Source organism: Dendropsophus ebraccatus, chromosome 1 (genome assembly GCF_027789765.1).
Source record: "Dendropsophus ebraccatus isolate aDenEbr1 chromosome 1, aDenEbr1.pat, whole genome shotgun sequence".
In the NCBI taxonomy this organism is placed as follows: Eukaryota; Metazoa; Chordata; class Amphibia; order Anura; family Hylidae; genus Dendropsophus; species Dendropsophus ebraccatus.
The window spans coordinates 140553966-140571759 of record NC_091454.1 but is presented as its reverse complement, the minus strand read 5'-3'; the positions used below and the strand labels follow the sequence as shown (position 1 = coordinate 140571759).

At 43.1% G+C, this 17794-nt stretch overlaps 1 protein-coding gene across 2 annotated transcripts in view; it reads left to right on the top strand.

The window, feature by feature from the left end:
* The window catches only part of SCAPER (S-phase cyclin A associated protein in the ER), a 209141-nt gene extending 207920 nt beyond the window's left edge, over positions 1-1221 (top strand). For both annotated transcript variants that reach the window (XM_069980225.1, XM_069980219.1), the window contains exon 31: positions 765-1221. In XM_069980225.1, the coding sequence (XP_069836326.1) occupies positions 765-862 (98 nt within the window). In that variant the 3' untranslated portion in view covers positions 863-1221. The remainder of the gene's footprint in view (positions 1-764) is intronic.
* Positions 1222-17794: the final 16573 nt, after the last annotated feature.

Genomic DNA, 17794 nt, shown 5'->3' with positions numbered 1-17794 from the left:
ACCGGGTTATTGTCATGGTTGATGTTATAACCAGGGTTTGTTGCATAAATGTGTCCAGGATAATATTAGTAGCATGGGTCATACAGTTCCTGTGGCTTGTTCTTCAGTGCTTTTATTGATGGCAGCTTTACACTATTGTGGTTCCCAAAAGGCAGCTAGTTAGTTATAGTGTTTCACACTTTTCAGATTGTTAAAAAGTTTTGCCAGTTTTTGGTGAGATTTACTGCAACTCTAATTTGGCTAGCTAAAAACATATAATAATATATGTCTTATGAAACTACTACATGTAGAATTTAGTTAATATTTATTCACTCTACATTACTTTACTGCACTTTAAATGTTTGCTAAAAGGGGAAAAAACTAGACAGACTGCAGTGTAATAGTGTACATCACATAAGATTCTATGCAAAGGGCAATGACACTGGCTGTGAACTAGAAGGGCCTGTCTTCAGTACTATGTAAACTCCAGTTGACCTCAAACATGGCCTCTTTATTTCTCTGTAGTCCCCTGGGTAGGACCCTTGAGTGGATGGCATAGAAAAACAAATATACCAATAAATGACTACCAGTCTCTAGCATGTATTGTCTCCAGAGAAGACTCTCACAGTTTCCAATGTGTTTAGCTGGAGGTTGTATAAACACTGATGAGTAATCTCACATCCCCCACCGTACAGAATCCTGATCACACACTGTCCGATGACTGTATTTATGTATTCATTACATAGAGATATCAGTAATAATGCTTTTCCTTTTCTTTCCTTCAGATTATAGGCAGCAGTATTTGGAATTCTCCTGTCGATTTCCTCGTCACTGCTGGGAGCCCTCACAACAATTTTTCTTAAAAAAAGACTGTCTCCAATAGCCGTTTCTTTTTAGCCTTTTAATGTGAAAGGAAGTGCTTCTGGATCTGGGCCCTTTATATTGTACACAGGACTTTTTATGCCGTGTAATTTTGTTCTGCGTGTAAAATGCCTCCATATGTTTCATGTGCACTATTTATATGTCCAGTGTGTAGATACTGTGTGCTGTGAGATGTCGCTCGCATGCTAAGTTGGCTGATCCATTTTTATTCACTGCTCACTACCAAAGGATTCACATCTAGCACTGTGTAAGGCTGTGAGTTGTAATCATTTGGCAGTGACCAATAACTGTATTAAAGTTAATATGTATGTTATATATAAATATATATATAGAATCTTGCAATAAAATAACTTATTTTCATCTCTTTGTCGCATTTTGTTTTATAAACCAAATTATATGCATCTATATATAAAGCATAACTCAAATTTATAACCCAGTATTCAGATGTTAGACATATAGATAAAATCCAGTTATGGTTGATCAACTCACTCTGACCAAAGTAATATAATATAATATATTATATTAATAAATTATAATATATAATTTTCTCTCCAGGTTGTATAATATAATCATAATGCTTTAATTTGTATGGCATTAACTGACTCCACGGTACTTTGTCACTTTAGGTCCCTGTCCCCATTAGGGCCCCCAATCTAAATTTGCCTGTCTGTATGTTTTGGGTGTGGGAGGAAACCGGAGTACTCGGAGGAAACCCAGGCATACTGTACATGGAGAGAACGTACAAACTTTTTGCAGATGCTGCCTATGGTGGGATTTGAACCCAGAATGGAAACACTGCAAGGTTACACTGCTAAGAGATCTAGACCTTGTCTGAGCTTTGGAATTAATAAAGGGAACCTGGCAGCCCCCTCCCCAAACCCACCCCACTGCTGGACAGGGCCCCGCATACATACCCACTCCTGCGTGCCCTGCTCCCGGTGACGGTCCCGCCACAGAGATCTGGCTCAACTGCATGCTCAATATGCAAATGAGCGGAGAAGAGTTAGATGGCCGTAGGAAATCACTGGAGCAGTGCCCAGGATGATCGGTTCCCTTTAAGAATAATCTCAAGGATTGTAAGTACAGTAAGTATGTACATATGATCAGTTCTAGTGTGATAAATAAACTTTTCCTAGAAGGGTAATAGAGCACATATGCTATAAAATGCTTATATTAGAAAAGAAATTGAACATACCCAACTGTGTTTATAAAGAAAACTAAACACATGTTCTGCACCAGACCCACTATGAGGCTCATGGTAGAAGAAAAGAGGGCTGATAGTACCAACAAGCTGACTCTGCACTTCTCATTTCTAGAACCCTGCAGTCATCTGAGTGATGAAATTAGTGGCGTATCTGTAATGCCGCTAATGCCAAATGATGGGAATGGTGTAAACATGTCTAGTGTACGAGAAAACCACATCTTTAAAGCCACTTTAAGGATGCCGTCACTGATTCTCTGGAAATGAGCTCTCAGATTACAATTTCAGTGTTTTATAGTCTTTAGAGCTGCTAATTCTTACTAATTGATAGTGATCATAAATGAATGCAAGAATCACTGGTAAGAGATATTGTTTTCATGTCTCTTATATTCTATTTCCTCCTGATGCTAAAGAGTATGTAATATATACAGTTCCCTAAGTGCTACCACATAGCAGTAACAGGCATACCCTCAGATTATCCTTCCCCAATGGATGAGATCTGCTGTAACATTAAAAAGAACCTCTACGATCAATTTATCTTTATAAATAGCCACCATGCCATACAGTTTCCAAATATGCCCCTCTATGATTATTTGGAGTTTGCAAAATTAATAAAATAACTTTGTGTATGCTAATGACCCAGAAGAGTCATGGAGGTGGGGCCACACAATCCATGTTGCAGTTCTTTGACATTCCTCTGACTACTCTATCTTACTATCAACCTTATTTTTATAGCACCAACATATTCCACAGCAAACTAACAAGTTAGGAGTGAGGGCCCTGTGGGCATACACAATGCAGCAATGAACCCAGGCAAGGTACATCACTGCTTTACTGTATGTATCCAGGGAGTACTAGGTAATGCCACATGTGTTAGATTTATAGTAGGCTAGCAGTGATATAAAGCTAGGTCAAGCTGTAAGGGGAGGGCTTGATTGAGTCTTCATGATAGCAGCACCACCCTTATGACTTTTCACTCATAATTAGCATACAGAGTCTGCTGTTTACAAAGTTGATAGAACATTTGCAGACATGTTTGAAAAAATAGGTAATTTATTCTGGCAAATGCCATTTTAGAGGGCATCAGATTACCTGTGATGGGACACTGATCCAGGGATTATTCTGATTGCCATTGCATTCAGGAAGTATTTTTTCTCCTGTGATGGGACAATTGGCATCTGCCTCACAGTAGGGTTTCTGTAGGTTGAACTTGATGGACTTATTAACTATGTTAAAACAAACAGACATGTTCCCTTTAAATTTATATAGAAAAAAACTAAAATACAACTGTAAATGATTCCTAAGGGCATGGTCAACGGTCATGGTTTTCTTTTGGCACAATGGGGAAAATCAGCTTCCAACACAAAAACTGACATGCTGAGTATTTGAAATGAATCTAAGTAAAAAGTCGCAAAAAAAAAAAAGTCACAAAAACGCAAAAATCGTGCAACCATATTCACCTGGTACTGACCAGACGTAAGCCTGGACCTATTTGTGTGACCTTTTAAAAATTTGCAGAAAAAAAAATATTTGCCAGTCAAATACTGGTTCATAAATAGAACTTAGACCAAAAATGGGTGAAATATCCAATTATTCACCTAAAATAGGTGTAAAGCCCTTGATAAATTTCCCCCAAAGTGAGGACCAGCCCATCCAAAAAGATGCCAAAACTTTATTGGAGACCTATAAAAGGCATTGAAATTATAAGCCCTCATGAGCAGGGTCCTCTATAGCTATGTAGCAGTCATTTACCTTATTCATGTAATGTGTTTTGATCTTATAATGTTTGTCACCCCCTAACGCTTGTACAGCGCTCTGGAATCAAGGGCACTTTAAAGATAAATAATAATTTTAAAATACCCAAAAACAGCATAGACATAATAGCATTGCATTTTGTTGGATGTGTCAGACCTAACTTTTTTATTTCCTAGTTGGAGTAAGTGTATGATTTCTGCTTCAGACCATTAAAGGGGTTATCCATTGTTTAAAAAAATGTATATATTGCTGCGCTGTTAGCAAACACAATAAATATGTTATCCTCACCTTTCTGCTTTCCCCCAGTTTCTTTATGTGGCCTCTACAGTGTCCCCTGCAGCCCTGCTACTTCCAAGAGGAACTCATTTTGGGAATGACAGCCTGCTCAGCCAATCACTGCCTGCGAGGCTGTCCCATATCAGCCAGTGATTGGCTGAGCGAGATGACAATCCCGAGATAAGTGCTTTTTGGAAGTAGCAGGGCTGCAGTCAGCGGGGGACCACAGAGAGGTAAGCATAACTTATTATATAATAATATATCTTTATATATATATTTATATAGGTAGCACCAGAGTAAGAATTGATATCCTGATTCCTTATTAGAGAATGTGAAGCTGTTTCTATACATAGCTATATAACTGCCTTTCACATGCTGTATTTTGGATAGTATTCTTTGCCAAAAGAAGGAGTGGAAATGACACAGAGAAAAACTATAATAATGATTTTTGCAGATCCACTCCTTGTTTCGGTAAAAATTACAGACCGAAACACCATGTGTGAAAGAGGCCTAAATCTTTTACACACAGATACCTAGTAACATAGTAACATAGTAAATAAGGTTGAAAGAAGACAAGAGTCCATCAGGTTCAACCTAGGGAAACCCTACTGTGTTGATCCAGGGAAGGCAAAACCCCTATGGGGCAGATGACAACCACCCCACCACAGGGAGAAAACTCCCCCTGACAGGGAGAAAACTATCTACCTATTGTGTAGATCTTATTAATGTCCACAACTATACAGAGCTCTGAGTAAGATTCCCTTCATGTAGTATCATCTGTATCCAGAGAACATTGTCAGATACAGTTTGAGCTCAACAGGACCATGTTTTCCAATGTTTAATCTTGTTGTAGATGAAGTAATACACCTTCATGTGATACAAAGTCCATCAGACTGTTCTTCCACTAAATATAAGTAGTTATCGTTTTCGATTTATGATCTTTCTAACTAAGAAAAAAGGCGTATTTTGCCACATGATATAGGCTGCCATAAGTACCAAAAAGGAAATGCAGAAGTATCTCAGTGTCTGTTACCACGGCTGTATTCTCCAAGCTCTGGCTATTTACGGCTTTGGGAAATCTGCCAACTTGGTCATAAATAATGGAGGCGGCACGTCATTAACCCCAAATAGGAGTGGGTTTGTATTTCAATTAAACATCTAATTGAAAAATCCAAGTCACTGTTTCAAATCTTAAACACGACTTTGCAGCATGACCATTGTGTCATCTGTGCCTTTTTGTTTAACCATTTATTACTTAAAGAAGGGTGACAACTGGAAAAAATTAAAATCCCATACATGGCAAAATAGTTGATGGTTACTAAAGTTCTTGTGCATCCAACCAGGGCCGGGACAAGGAGTTTTGGTGCCCTAGGCAGAGAAGGCAAATGGCGCCCCCCCCCCCCCCCCCAAGCCACTGTTATCAGAATTGGCGCGGCACAGACCGTGTAAAGCCCAGAAAGTGCCCCCACACTGTATTACGAGCCCCAGTACATTCGGTAGTTATCTTATAACATTCTTACCACCATACAGTGATTACATATTGCCTCTGGAGAAAACCCAAAAGATATCACTAATGATACCATTGAGTAATACCGCCACACCATGACCACTATCACTACAACCCAGATAACAGAGTGCAGTTACATCCAGTTCTTCACAAGTGACGTCTTCTCTGATAAGAGTCTTTCACATTATCTTTTTCTCTCCATCCAGCCTGGGCCACCTTGAAGTCTTCTCCTGGCTGTGAATCCTCTCTCTAGAATCTGCCAGAGAAACATTTTAGGCTCAGGCACATACAGTAGTTAGGTCCCCTGTACCCCTATATAGCCCCATAGTTTTAAGGCGTCCCTGTGCCCCCACTTAATAATTAGGTATGCTCTGTGCCCCAGTATATTAGTCAGGTCCCTCTGTGCAGTCCTAATGTTTTATAGACCCCTGTGTGCTGTCCCCAGTAGTATATAGAGCCCCTGTGTGCTGCCCCCTGTAGCATATAGACCCCTGTGTGCTGCCTCCAGTAGTATATAGACCCCCTGTGTGCTGCCCCCAGTTGTATATATATCCCCTGTGTGCTGCCCCCAGTTGTATATAGTTTTGTGTATATATATATATATTTATGGATATACACACAGACACACACTTTTCTGCATATATATATATATATATATATATATATATATACACATACTCACACACACAGGCACATACTTATGTATACACACACATTTATGTACAGTTTATACATACACACAGAGGCACACACATTTATGTACAGTACACACACAGGCACACACTTATGTATATATATTCACACACACACACTCACTCTCTTATCTACACACACCACACTCACATGTATACACACACTCACACTCTTATGTATACACCACACACACTTATGTATACACACCACACTCATACTCTTATGTATACACACCACACTCATACTCTTATGTATACACCCCACACACACACACACTTATGTATACACCCCACACACACACACACACACACACACACTTATGTATATACACCACACTCATACTCTTATGTATACACCACTCTCTCTCTCTCATGTACACATACAGACACAAAACAGCTACCTCTCAGCTAGGTTGCTTGCACTTTCTGTCCTCACCATCCTGGGACTGTCATGGAGGAGTCTGCTGCTGATGATGCAGAGATGAACAGCTGACAGGAGAGGCAGGGGCAGACACTTCCTGGTCACCATGTGCTGTGTCTGCAGGCTGCTGTTCCTCATCTCCTCCTCTCTGGCCCGACAGCTGAGCAGCTCCCAGAGCCTGGAGGATGTGCAGCAGGGAATGTCAGTAATGCTGCACAGTCCCCCATGCTGGTGTCCTGGAGCGGGTCAGAGCCTCCTGGCTGTGGGAGCTCAGCAGAGCAGTGTCCCGGCAGGGAGCCGCCCCTCCTCCCTCCTATGTACGGTAGCAGCAGCAGCAGCTGAGGACTCCACACACCTGTCTCTCCCGGCCGGGGGCTGATGTAATCACCTCCTGTGTGCTGCTTCTGGCGCCCCCTGCTGTTTGGCGCCCTAGGCCATCGCCTACCCCTGCCTACTCTTTGTCCCGGCCCTGCATCCAACCATATAGTCTCTTCACTGAAGTGCCTGTTTGGTTTTACCACTGAAGATCTATGTCCGAATTCCTCTAAGTTGATGAAGAATGGGGGACTATGTGTGAAGTGTCCTGGAGGCACTGGCCGTACATATAGAGAGCCCCATTAAAGATATTGCTCAGCAGAATTTAGTATTTCAGGTTTTTACATAGTTTGTCACATTGTTAAAAACCAGTGTCTACGAGGAGAGTATTTCAAGGACATCACAGCTGGTGATCTGCACAAATGTCACATACATAGCATGATTTAGAGATTAATATTAATATACGTCACTTTATATTAAGTACATAATCAGGGAGATGACAGGTTTGATTAGCCCATGATTTAGTATGAGCTAGTCAGTATGATAAGTACCATTTTATACACTGGCAGCTGTAGAATTTTAGGGGGAAAAAATCTTCACGAATGTAACTAAGAATGTTAACTTCCAGCTTGCTTGGATTTCTTTGAAAAATGCAGGAAAGGTTGATACAACAGGAGAGACCCTGTGGATGTTCACTTCATACATGAGAATGTAGGTGGCCCAGCCATGGTTCTTCTGCCTTTCCATACATACATATACTGTATGTACATAGCAGCCTTAGATATATTTGGTCCTTATTTGTCATGGATGGATATAACAATGGTATACAGCAGTGCTTTTCAATTCCAGTCCTCAGGCCTCACCAACAGGTCATGTTTTGAGGATTTCCCATACAAAGAACACCTGTGATAATACCTGATACACTGAGTATAATTATATCACATGTGAAATACTAAGGAAATCCTCAAACCATGACCTGTTGGTGAGGCCCGAGGACTGGAATTGAGAAGCACTGGTCTACAGTACTAGGCAAAGGTTTTAGGCGGATGTATAAAAAAAAGAGTAAAGATGCATTAAAAAAAATAATAGTTTAGGTTTTTTTGTTTTTCAAAATTCAAAGTGAATGAAAAAAAATTAGAATATAAGTCAAATATTTCCTATTTTTCAGGATTTGGTGAGTCCACTCCTTGCTTTCAAATTAGCATCAATTCTTGTAGGTACATCTGGCCAAAGAAGTTTGTAGGATTATAATATGTGTATGGCTAACTGGTTATACCAAACATCATCATTATAACCATTGTTTTCATATGTAGGCTGAAACAGTCGTTAAAGGGTATTGTCATCTTGACAAGTTATGCCCTATCCATAGAATCCAATGGGGGAGGAGGGTCTGACCACTGGAACCCCCGTAATTTTAAAAATGGGGCGCTGAAATCAAAGCGGTGGGCTGCTTTATTCATTCTCTTGGGATTTAATATAGATCACCAAAAGTATGTATTTGTTTATCCCTTGAGTTTCAATAGAGAATGAATGAAGCAGCTGCATACATGTGCAACCCACCATTCCATCCAGTGGGGATCTCTGGTTTCCCAGTCTCGAGATCAGTGGGCTTCCCAAGCACTAGTACCCCAGCAATCTCTTATTTATGCCTTACCAGTGGATACTGTGAATAGGACATGATTTGCCAAAATGGGAAAACCCCTTTAACTGAAACAGTATACCTGGGTATACCCATCATGCCATCATTAAGAGGGTACATACGAGCCCTCCCTGTACTGTGCTGCTCCCAGCTGCTTTAAAATATCAAGAGGTGTAATAGGGCCCTAAGTCTACATCCATAGAATGTATATCTGTGGTTAATTCCTCAAGATGTCTCATCTAAAAGGCAAAATAATGGTTTCAGTACAAATTCAATAAATGTAATACTTCCCACCCATTACACCAACATACCAATTCTGTCTCCTTTAGGCTATGTTCACACAACGTTTTTTCAGCTCTGTTTAAAATGACGTCTGTTATTTTGAGTCTAAAATATCGGACATCATTTAGCCAGGCCTGTATTTAGAGTTCATGCTGCCCTAGGCACTTTGCATGCTGAGGCGAACATCACTAATAGGGGACAGAACAAAAAAACATCTACCCCTATCCCCTATTAGTGATGTTCTGGGGTCACTCCCCTACACTGAGCCCCCACAGATCTATGTATTCTTATATGTCACAAAGCATCCAGTGTATAATGCACCTAGGACCAAACTACAACAGCTGCAGGCACTACAACTCCCAGCATGTACTGACAGTCTGCAGCCCTCAGGATATGCTGGGAGTTGTAGTCCCTGCAGCTGTTGTAGTTGGGTCCTAGTTTAAAGGTTTGCGCTAGTGTACTGTAGTGACTGCGAGGCTGTGTCAGTACACTACCGCAAACATTACACTGACCCTTATAGACCCCAATGGTACACAGGCTCTGTACACTATACAAGTGATTACAGTGCAGTTACTTATCACTCACAGGTGACGTCTTCTACGATTGCCGTCACTCACTTTTTGCTTTCTTCTCCATCTGGCGCAGCATCATGAAGACTTCTCCGACCACAACTTGTCTGCAGAGAGGCAGCTGGAGGTGACTGGGGAAGGGAAGCAGCTGGGGGTGACTGGGGAAGGGAGGCAGCTGGGGTGACGGGGAGGGGGAGAATCTGGGAAGGCAGGGGGAGCAGATGTGAGCAGGGGGAGAAGCTGGGGGGCAGGGAGAGCAGCTGGGGGTGGGCAGGGGGAGCACATGGGTGCAGGGGCAGAAGCTAGGGGGGCAGGGGAGAACCTGGGGGACAGGGAGAGCAGCTGGGGGTGCAGGGGGAGAAGCTGGTGGGGCAGAGGGTGCAGATAGGGGCAGGGGGGAGAACTAGGGGGCAGGGAGAGCAGCTGGGGGGTGCAGGGGGAGCACCTGGGGGGCAGGGAGAGAAGCTGGGGGGGCAAGGGGAGCAGATGTGAGCAGGGGAAGAAGCTGGGGGCAGGGAGAGAAGCTGGGGGTGGGCAGGGGGAGCAGATGGGTGCAGGGGCAGAAGCTATGGGGGCAGGGAGAGCAGCTGGGGGGGGCAGAGGGAGAAGCTGGTGGGGCAGAGGGAGCAGATGGGGCAGGGGGGAGAACCAGGGGGCAGGGAGAGCAGCTGGGGGGGCAGGGGGACAGACGGGGGAGTAGATGTGGGCAGGAGGAGAAGCTGGGGGGCAGGGAGAGCAGCTGGGGGGTGCAGGGGGAGAAGCTGGGGGGGACAGAGGGAGCAGATGGGGGCAGGGGGAGAAGATGGGGCAGAGGAGAACCTGGGGGGCAGGGAGAGCAGCTGGGGGGGTGCAGGGGGAGAAGCTGGGGGGGCAGAGGGAGCAGAAAGGGGCAGGGGAGAACTTGGGGGTCAGGGAGAGCAGCTGGGGGGGTTGCAGGGGGAGAAGCTGGGAGGGCAGGGGGAGCAGATGGGGGCAGGGGAAAAACCAGGGGGCACGGAGAGCAGCTGGGGGGGTGCAGAGGGAGAACCTGGGGGGGTGCAGGGGGAGAAGCAAGGAGAGCAGGGGGAGAACCAGGGGGCATGGAGAGCAGCTGGGGGGGTGCAGGAGGAGAAGCTGGGGGGAAGAAGGTGCATCCGGGGGGCAGTGGCAGGCTAGGCAGGTCCCCTCCCATCCAGCTTCGGGGCCGGGCTGAGCTTCCGGCACACAAACTTCTCTCCTGCTCGGGCGGCACATGTGACGTCATTGCGCCAAGCAGGGGAGAAGTTGGGGACCGCAGGGCTGCAGCTATGAGCTTCTGGCTTGTAATAGAGGCAGTGTGTGCGGAAAGCTCAGGCGGCCGGCCCCGAAGATGCACAACGCCCCCCACCCCCGGCGCGGACTAGGCACCCGTGGTCCGGTGCCTATGGTGGCGGGGGTTAAAAAGATTTTTAAATAATATATATATATATTTTGGCCCCCCGCGGGTGACCCAGACCATGGGTGCCTAGTGGCAAATACGGCCCTGCATTTAGCAGCCTGGCCTCCCCTTAGTACAATGACAGCAGTTGGTACATTATTCTAGTTTGAGTTACTGATTGAACTTTGGGTGCGGCTTAATTGAAAAGTTTATTGAATTTAATAGTAAAAACGGAGAAAGAACGGTGATAAAAGAAAAACTGTGTGTGAACTACTAATAAAAAATGTCCACTGTTTGCAAAAGACGTCCAAAAATAACGATCATGTTCATTATTTTGACGTCCGCAGTAAAAACGTCCGTTATTCAATACATTGTATGCATTGGATGTCCGTCTTTCCATTAACTTGAATGCATTGCCATTGCTGTCAGTTAAATCGCGGCAAAAACAGAAGTTATTTTAAATATTAAAATCGGCCAGATTTTCTCTATTTTTGACGTTGTGTGAACATAGCCTTAAGATGAAGTCAAATGTAGCAGCTGAATTGTGACCTGGATTAAACCTTGCTGACCTGTGCCCATACTCTTGTACCTTTTTATTATGTGCAGTTGACAGTAGGAAGAAAGCAGTTTCTGCTGTTATAACTGTATTCACATAGTATTATTAGAATTCTTTGAAGGATATATTTATTTCCTTGGAGGTTGTCCAGGATGCCCAGAAACAAGTTGTCTCCTTTCTTGTCTTGGTGACAACTTTTTGTGTATCTTTATACATTGAAGTCACAGACATTGTGTAGCGAGTAGAGATGAGAGAACCTGGAGCATGCTGGAGTCCATACGAACCCAATCGTTCGGCATTTGATTAGCGGTGGCTGCTGAAATTGGATAAAGCCCTAAGGCTATGTGGAAATCATGGATATAGTTATTGGCTGTATCCATGTTTTCCAGATAACCTTAGAGCTTTATCCAACTTCAGCAGCCACCGCTAATCAAATGGCGAACGTTCGGGTTCAGATGGACTCCAGCATGCTCGAGGTTCGCTCATCTCTAGTAGCGAGTGGAGGTAGGCCTTACATTTGTTCTAAGGAACACTATATAATAATAGAGCTATAGCTATGTTACAATAGTCTATGTACATTTACATACAGAACAGATACTATGTACTGTCCTCTACTCATATCACATGACATCATGATTTGTGGCCATTGGCCATTCTTCCAGGTACTGTACATTTTGTTCATGGAATTACGTGTCAGTGCTTTGCTGTGGTATTGCGGATACATGGTAACATTTTGTTTTATTTATGAGTCATTTTCCCCTGGTCTTCACTGGCAGATAAATAATGTTGTAGGCATTGATATATACATAATGCCACTAGAAACAGCTCCCTTTCATCTGATTCCTAGCTGCTCTAGGAGAATCTGTCTCAAGCTCTTCTAGTCTCAAGTTGCCATTTGATTTAGGGCTCCTAAACACGGCTTTACAGCTTTTTAACATTCCTCAGGTCTCCTGACTCCAGGTGAGCATAAAAACGTCTCGCTTTCACAAGGGCCCTGAAAGGTTTGTGTGGTTTCAGTTTGTCTAGAGCCCTGGCCAGAGGACCGAGTATTATGGCTGGATGGAAAAATACAGAGACAAATCTAAGTCTATCTGCAGATCTATCAAAGGCACAGAAACTAATTCCTATTTAAACAGATCCCTTTTAGGAACCCAGAAAGGAGTTTGCCACACAGAGCAAAGAAGCATAACAAACCCTTGCTATCAATACCCACCCATCAATACAGTCATATATACATGAGGCTAGTGGTGATGCTCACATTATATGCCAGTCCTCCAGTGTATGGGTGTGTGGAAGCAGGTAGCTGCCGCACAAAGATCCTGGTTTCTGTATGAGCAGTGTATTCTTAGAAGACCTCACTGTTAAAAAGATATCACTACTAAACATAACCTACAATTGCCTCCAGAAACACAATCTGATGGCCCATAGTCACCTTAATATACACAAAATCTACAATGACCACATAGTCAACCACAATACTTTTATTAAAATTATTGCAAAATAACAAGACAATAAAAAGCATGTACCCCTGACAGTGGACTCCCTACTACTTTTGAGGGGTATGTCTTTTGTTTCTTGTAGTACTCGTCTTGTTTTGTAGTAATTATAATAAAAGTGTTGTGGTTGACTACGTGGTCTTGAAGACATCACTGCTGTCTAATATGTGATGGGTGTCAATGCAAATGTTTGGGCAGAATGGTTCACATGAAGTGTGTCAGGAAATGTAGTCAGGAGGACATGTAGTACCACAGTAGGGCTTGTATACTGCCCATAATGTAAAAAAAAAAAGATCTTTAGCTTATATTTGTGGAGTTTGGGTACATAGTAAATTACATTGGGTAAATATGTTTAGTTATGCCACAAACATAGCAATTAGGGATGGTCCGAACCTGAACTCTCGGCAATGATTCCCGCTGTCTGCCCGCTCTGTGCAGAGGGTGGATACAGACGGAGGACCGCCTGGAAAACTGGGATACAGCCATAGCCATAGGCGGTCCTCCGGCTGTATCCACCCTCTCCACGGAGGTGGAAGACAGCGGGAATCATTGCCGAGAGTTCAGGTTCGTACGAAGCCTAACCTCGGCAGGTTTGGACCATCCCTAATAGCAATGAATGAAGTCCATTCGGCTGGTCCTATTGGCTGATTGTCCTTATATGCCCTATATATGCCACCTCCTTTTTGGTTATTTTTGGAGTTGTTGTTTTTTTTATTGCACTGTAAGGCTATGTTTACACACAGTAAATAGGGTACATACAGCCGTACTTCTGGTATAATAATGCACTCCATTAAAGTCAAAGGGAAATTGTCCAGGAATAGACGCACAGTAAAGAATAATGGCCACAATTGATTATAACTATTTAGATGAAAATGCATATTTGCCACCTGCTTTTGTGAAATACGGCTATTTTTTACACCTGTTCACACATTGTTTTATTTCAGCTTCTGTTTTATTTTAATATGTGTGTGAATATAGCCTAGATGTGAGATGGAAATGTTCCTGGTAGGATTCTCTTTGTATGATGACAGCAAATGAATCCCTACAGGTAGGCTGCAATAGTATAAATACACAACATTATCAGTATGTAGATAACCTGTACATTTATCAGACCAGCTTTGAGTTTCAAAGAGTGTCAGTGCCCCTTCTTTGAACATTAAAAGGGTTGTTCAGTAAAAATCTTTTTTCTTTCAAATCAATTGGTGTCAGAAAGTTATAAAGATTTGTAATTTACTTCTATTAAAAAAATCTCAAGTCTTCCCATACTTATCAGCTGCTGTATGTCCTGCAGGAAATGTTGTTTTATTTTCAGTCTGACACAGTGCTCTCTGCTGACATCTCTGGCCGAGACAGGAACTCTCCAGAGCAGTAGAGGTTTTCTATGGAAATCCCTATAGAAAACCTCTCCTGCTCTGAACAGTTCCTGTCTCGGACAGAGGTGGCACTGTGTCAGACTGAAAATAAAACATTTCCTGCAGGACATACAGCAGCTGATAAGTTTGGGAAGACTTGAGTTTTTTTAACAGAAGTAAATTACAAATCTATATACCGTAGTTTCTGGAGTATAAGACGACTGGGTGTATAAGACAACCCCCTAACTTTTCCAGTTAAAATATAGAGTTTGGGATATACTCACTGTATAAGACTACCCCTCTTCCAACGCACACCAAATAAAATCTAATAAAAAACATCAGACAGCAGTAAGATCTGAGTGGCAGAGAAGGAGGTACAGTAATACTGGTAGGATACACGGGTGGGCCAGACAGATGAAAGAGGCGTGTTTCCTTTTTTTTCTTGGCACAGCGCCACTCTACCGTATCTCTTTTTTCTATACCCCGGACTCCTACAGCTTGCTCTGCCCTTCATACAGTCAGATACGGATGTTTTTTAGCTCCCCTCACCATATGCAGCAACCGCCGATTCTCCAGTCCGGTTATGAAGTTTTTCAGCACCCGACCTATAAGATGACATCCAGTGTATAAGAAGACCCCTGACTTCGGAGAAGATTTTCATGGGTTAAAAAGTAGTCTTATATGCAGGAAAATACTGTAACTTTCTAACACCAGTTGATTTGAAAGAAAAAAGATTTTCACTGGACAACCTCCTTAAGCCTTTTCCTCACTACCACGTGTATTAAACACCACAAGAAGCTAAAGATTGTGGTTCAGGGAAGAAAAAGAGTGCTGCACTTTACACCTATGGCTGATACTAGTACCTCTCGGCTGCATAAAAACATCAGAATTCTGTATGTGAATTGATCAAGCCACACTGCCCCATGTACCGCGTGCAGGTATCTGATACACATGGGTCCCTACACTAAGTCCATACTAAGTCCACCCCCGCAGGCGTGCACAGTCAGGGAAGGGAGGCCATAAAACGGCCCTGCAACCCCCATGCCACAGGACCAGACCCAAAAATGCCACACCAAAACCCAGCCAGCACCACCGGCGGAGGAAGCTGCCCCCAAACAGCACAAGTCTGGATAAGGTATTGCACTCACCATAGCTATCAAAGATAGAATGGGACAAACAGGAGGGATTAAAACCATGAGCACTCAGGTGTCTCCTGCTAATTGCGGTCATGTGGGTCTCACCAGGAGGAGTGCAAAACACGGAGAAAAGAGAGAAACAAAATACGGTTCAGGGAAGAAAAAGAGTGCTGCACCTCATACCGATGGCTGATACTAGTGCCTCTCGGCTGCATAAAAAACATCAGAATTCTGTATGTGAATTGATCAAGCCACACTGCCCCATGTACCGCGTGCAGTGAGACCCACATGACCACAATTAGCAGGAGACACCTGAGTGCTCATGGTTTTAATCCCTCCTGTCTGTCCTATTCTATCTTTGATAGCTATGGTGAGTGCAATACCTTATCCAGACTTGTGCTGTTTGGGGGCAGCCTCCTCCGCCGGTGGTGCTGGCTGGGTTTTGGTGTGGCATTTTTGGGTCTGGTCCTGTGGCATGGGGGTTGCAGGGCCGTTTTATGGCCTCCCTTCCCTGACTGTGCACGCCTACGGGGGTGGTGGTCGCTGACTGGCACAGTGTGGACTTAGTGTAGAGACCCATGTGTATCAGATACCTGCACAAGGTACATGGGACAGTGTGGCTTGATCAATTCACATACAGAATTCTGATGTTTTTTATGCAGCCAAGAGGTACTAGTATCAGCCATAGGTGTGAGGTGCAGCACTCTTTTTCTTCCCTGAACCATAAGCTAAAGATTGCATTGGGTCTCATTTCTGTACATGCTTCCGTCTCCAGCCAGATATGAGATCCAACTGACTTACACTATTGACTATACTTATATTTACTGGAGTAAATCAGTCAGATTTTATTAGCAGCCAGGGAGTTTGCTTCACCTGGCCATATCTTATGATCGCAGTGGGTCTCTGGATATGTCTGACCACATGATGATGAATTTATTTTATTTGACACAATGCATAAAATCTATATGATGCATCTGTGAAGTACATTATAGAGACCTTTATGTGCCAAACACTAGTTTTGAGTATTTGGCTTTGTAAAAATAAGCAGTCTTTATTCTCTTTTGTTCTCCTACTATTGTTTCCACTTGTTAGTTCAAGTACAGCCAAAAGCTAGAACACAAATGAATGAACAGGGTGGTTTCATTCTAATTGTTTTACAACATGCCCTGAGGAGAAAGTTACACTGAAAATATGGGCAGGAAGATAAGCTGTCCACACGGAGAGGCTGTGGAAGCATCCTACTGAACAAGGGTAGGTGTAACAATGTAGATGCTATAAGTATCCAGTTTCTGCTGACTTATTCACACCTACACATGGCCATATCATTTTATTTTCAGTTTCCTTTGTCTGATTGATAAGGATACTTGAAATAGTTTACAGGTGAATACAGCAGTCCATAAATCCGAGTGGGTCCAGTTAATATATAAGGCTCTCAGGAAAGATAGTTAAGGCCATAACGTGTTTCCCTGAAAATAAGAGCATGCCTTATATTAAATTTCCCTCCCAATGAGGCACTATGTCTTCTTTTCGGAGGATGTCTTATTTCTGTCCCCCCAGCCTCTCTTCCCTTAGCTCTCTCCCGTTCCCTGTCTTTTTTTTTTTTGGTGGGGGGGGGGGGGGGGGGGGGGGTGGGACCGTATAATGGTATATTCAGACATTCAGGTTTTTAATTACAATTAATCTATGCCGGAAATGGATATGAAAAGAAGGGGAGTCTCAGCATAACCTTTATGACCTTCCCTCTATTTATATTCTGTCCCTGGCTATGGCTTCAATAATTGCAATTACAAGCCTGACTGTGTGAACACCTCCCTACACTGGGCAATTATTGGCTGAATAGGCTGATCTTGCCCTGTGTAATATGGATAGCATTTAGCTGACAAACATGCAAACAGGAAGTGCTGGTGATAACAATAGAAGTAATAGGCTGCAAGATGTGCAGTCCTGTCTGCACAATAATTGAGGTGTAAATGGCTCCTTAAAGGGGTGATGCAGGGTTAGCTGCTTTCTTTAAAAAATAGCACCACACCTGTCTACATGTTTTGTGTGGAATTAGAGTTTAGCTCCATTCAGTTTGATGGAACTGTGCTGTAATACCACACACAACCAGAGGAAAAGAATGGTACCATTTCTCGAGGAAAGCAGACCTGTTTTTTAAATCTTTGCTAACCTTTTTGAACAAGCCCTCCTATACTAGCTTGATGCTTGTATTGGACAGGGGTAAGAGTAAGAGGACCCTTAAATTTTTACGTCTTTCCAAAGTCACAAACCTTAAAAGTGCGTATTATTAATTAATTATTAGTGCCGCTTTGTCTAAACACAACATAGGCACACAGTAGT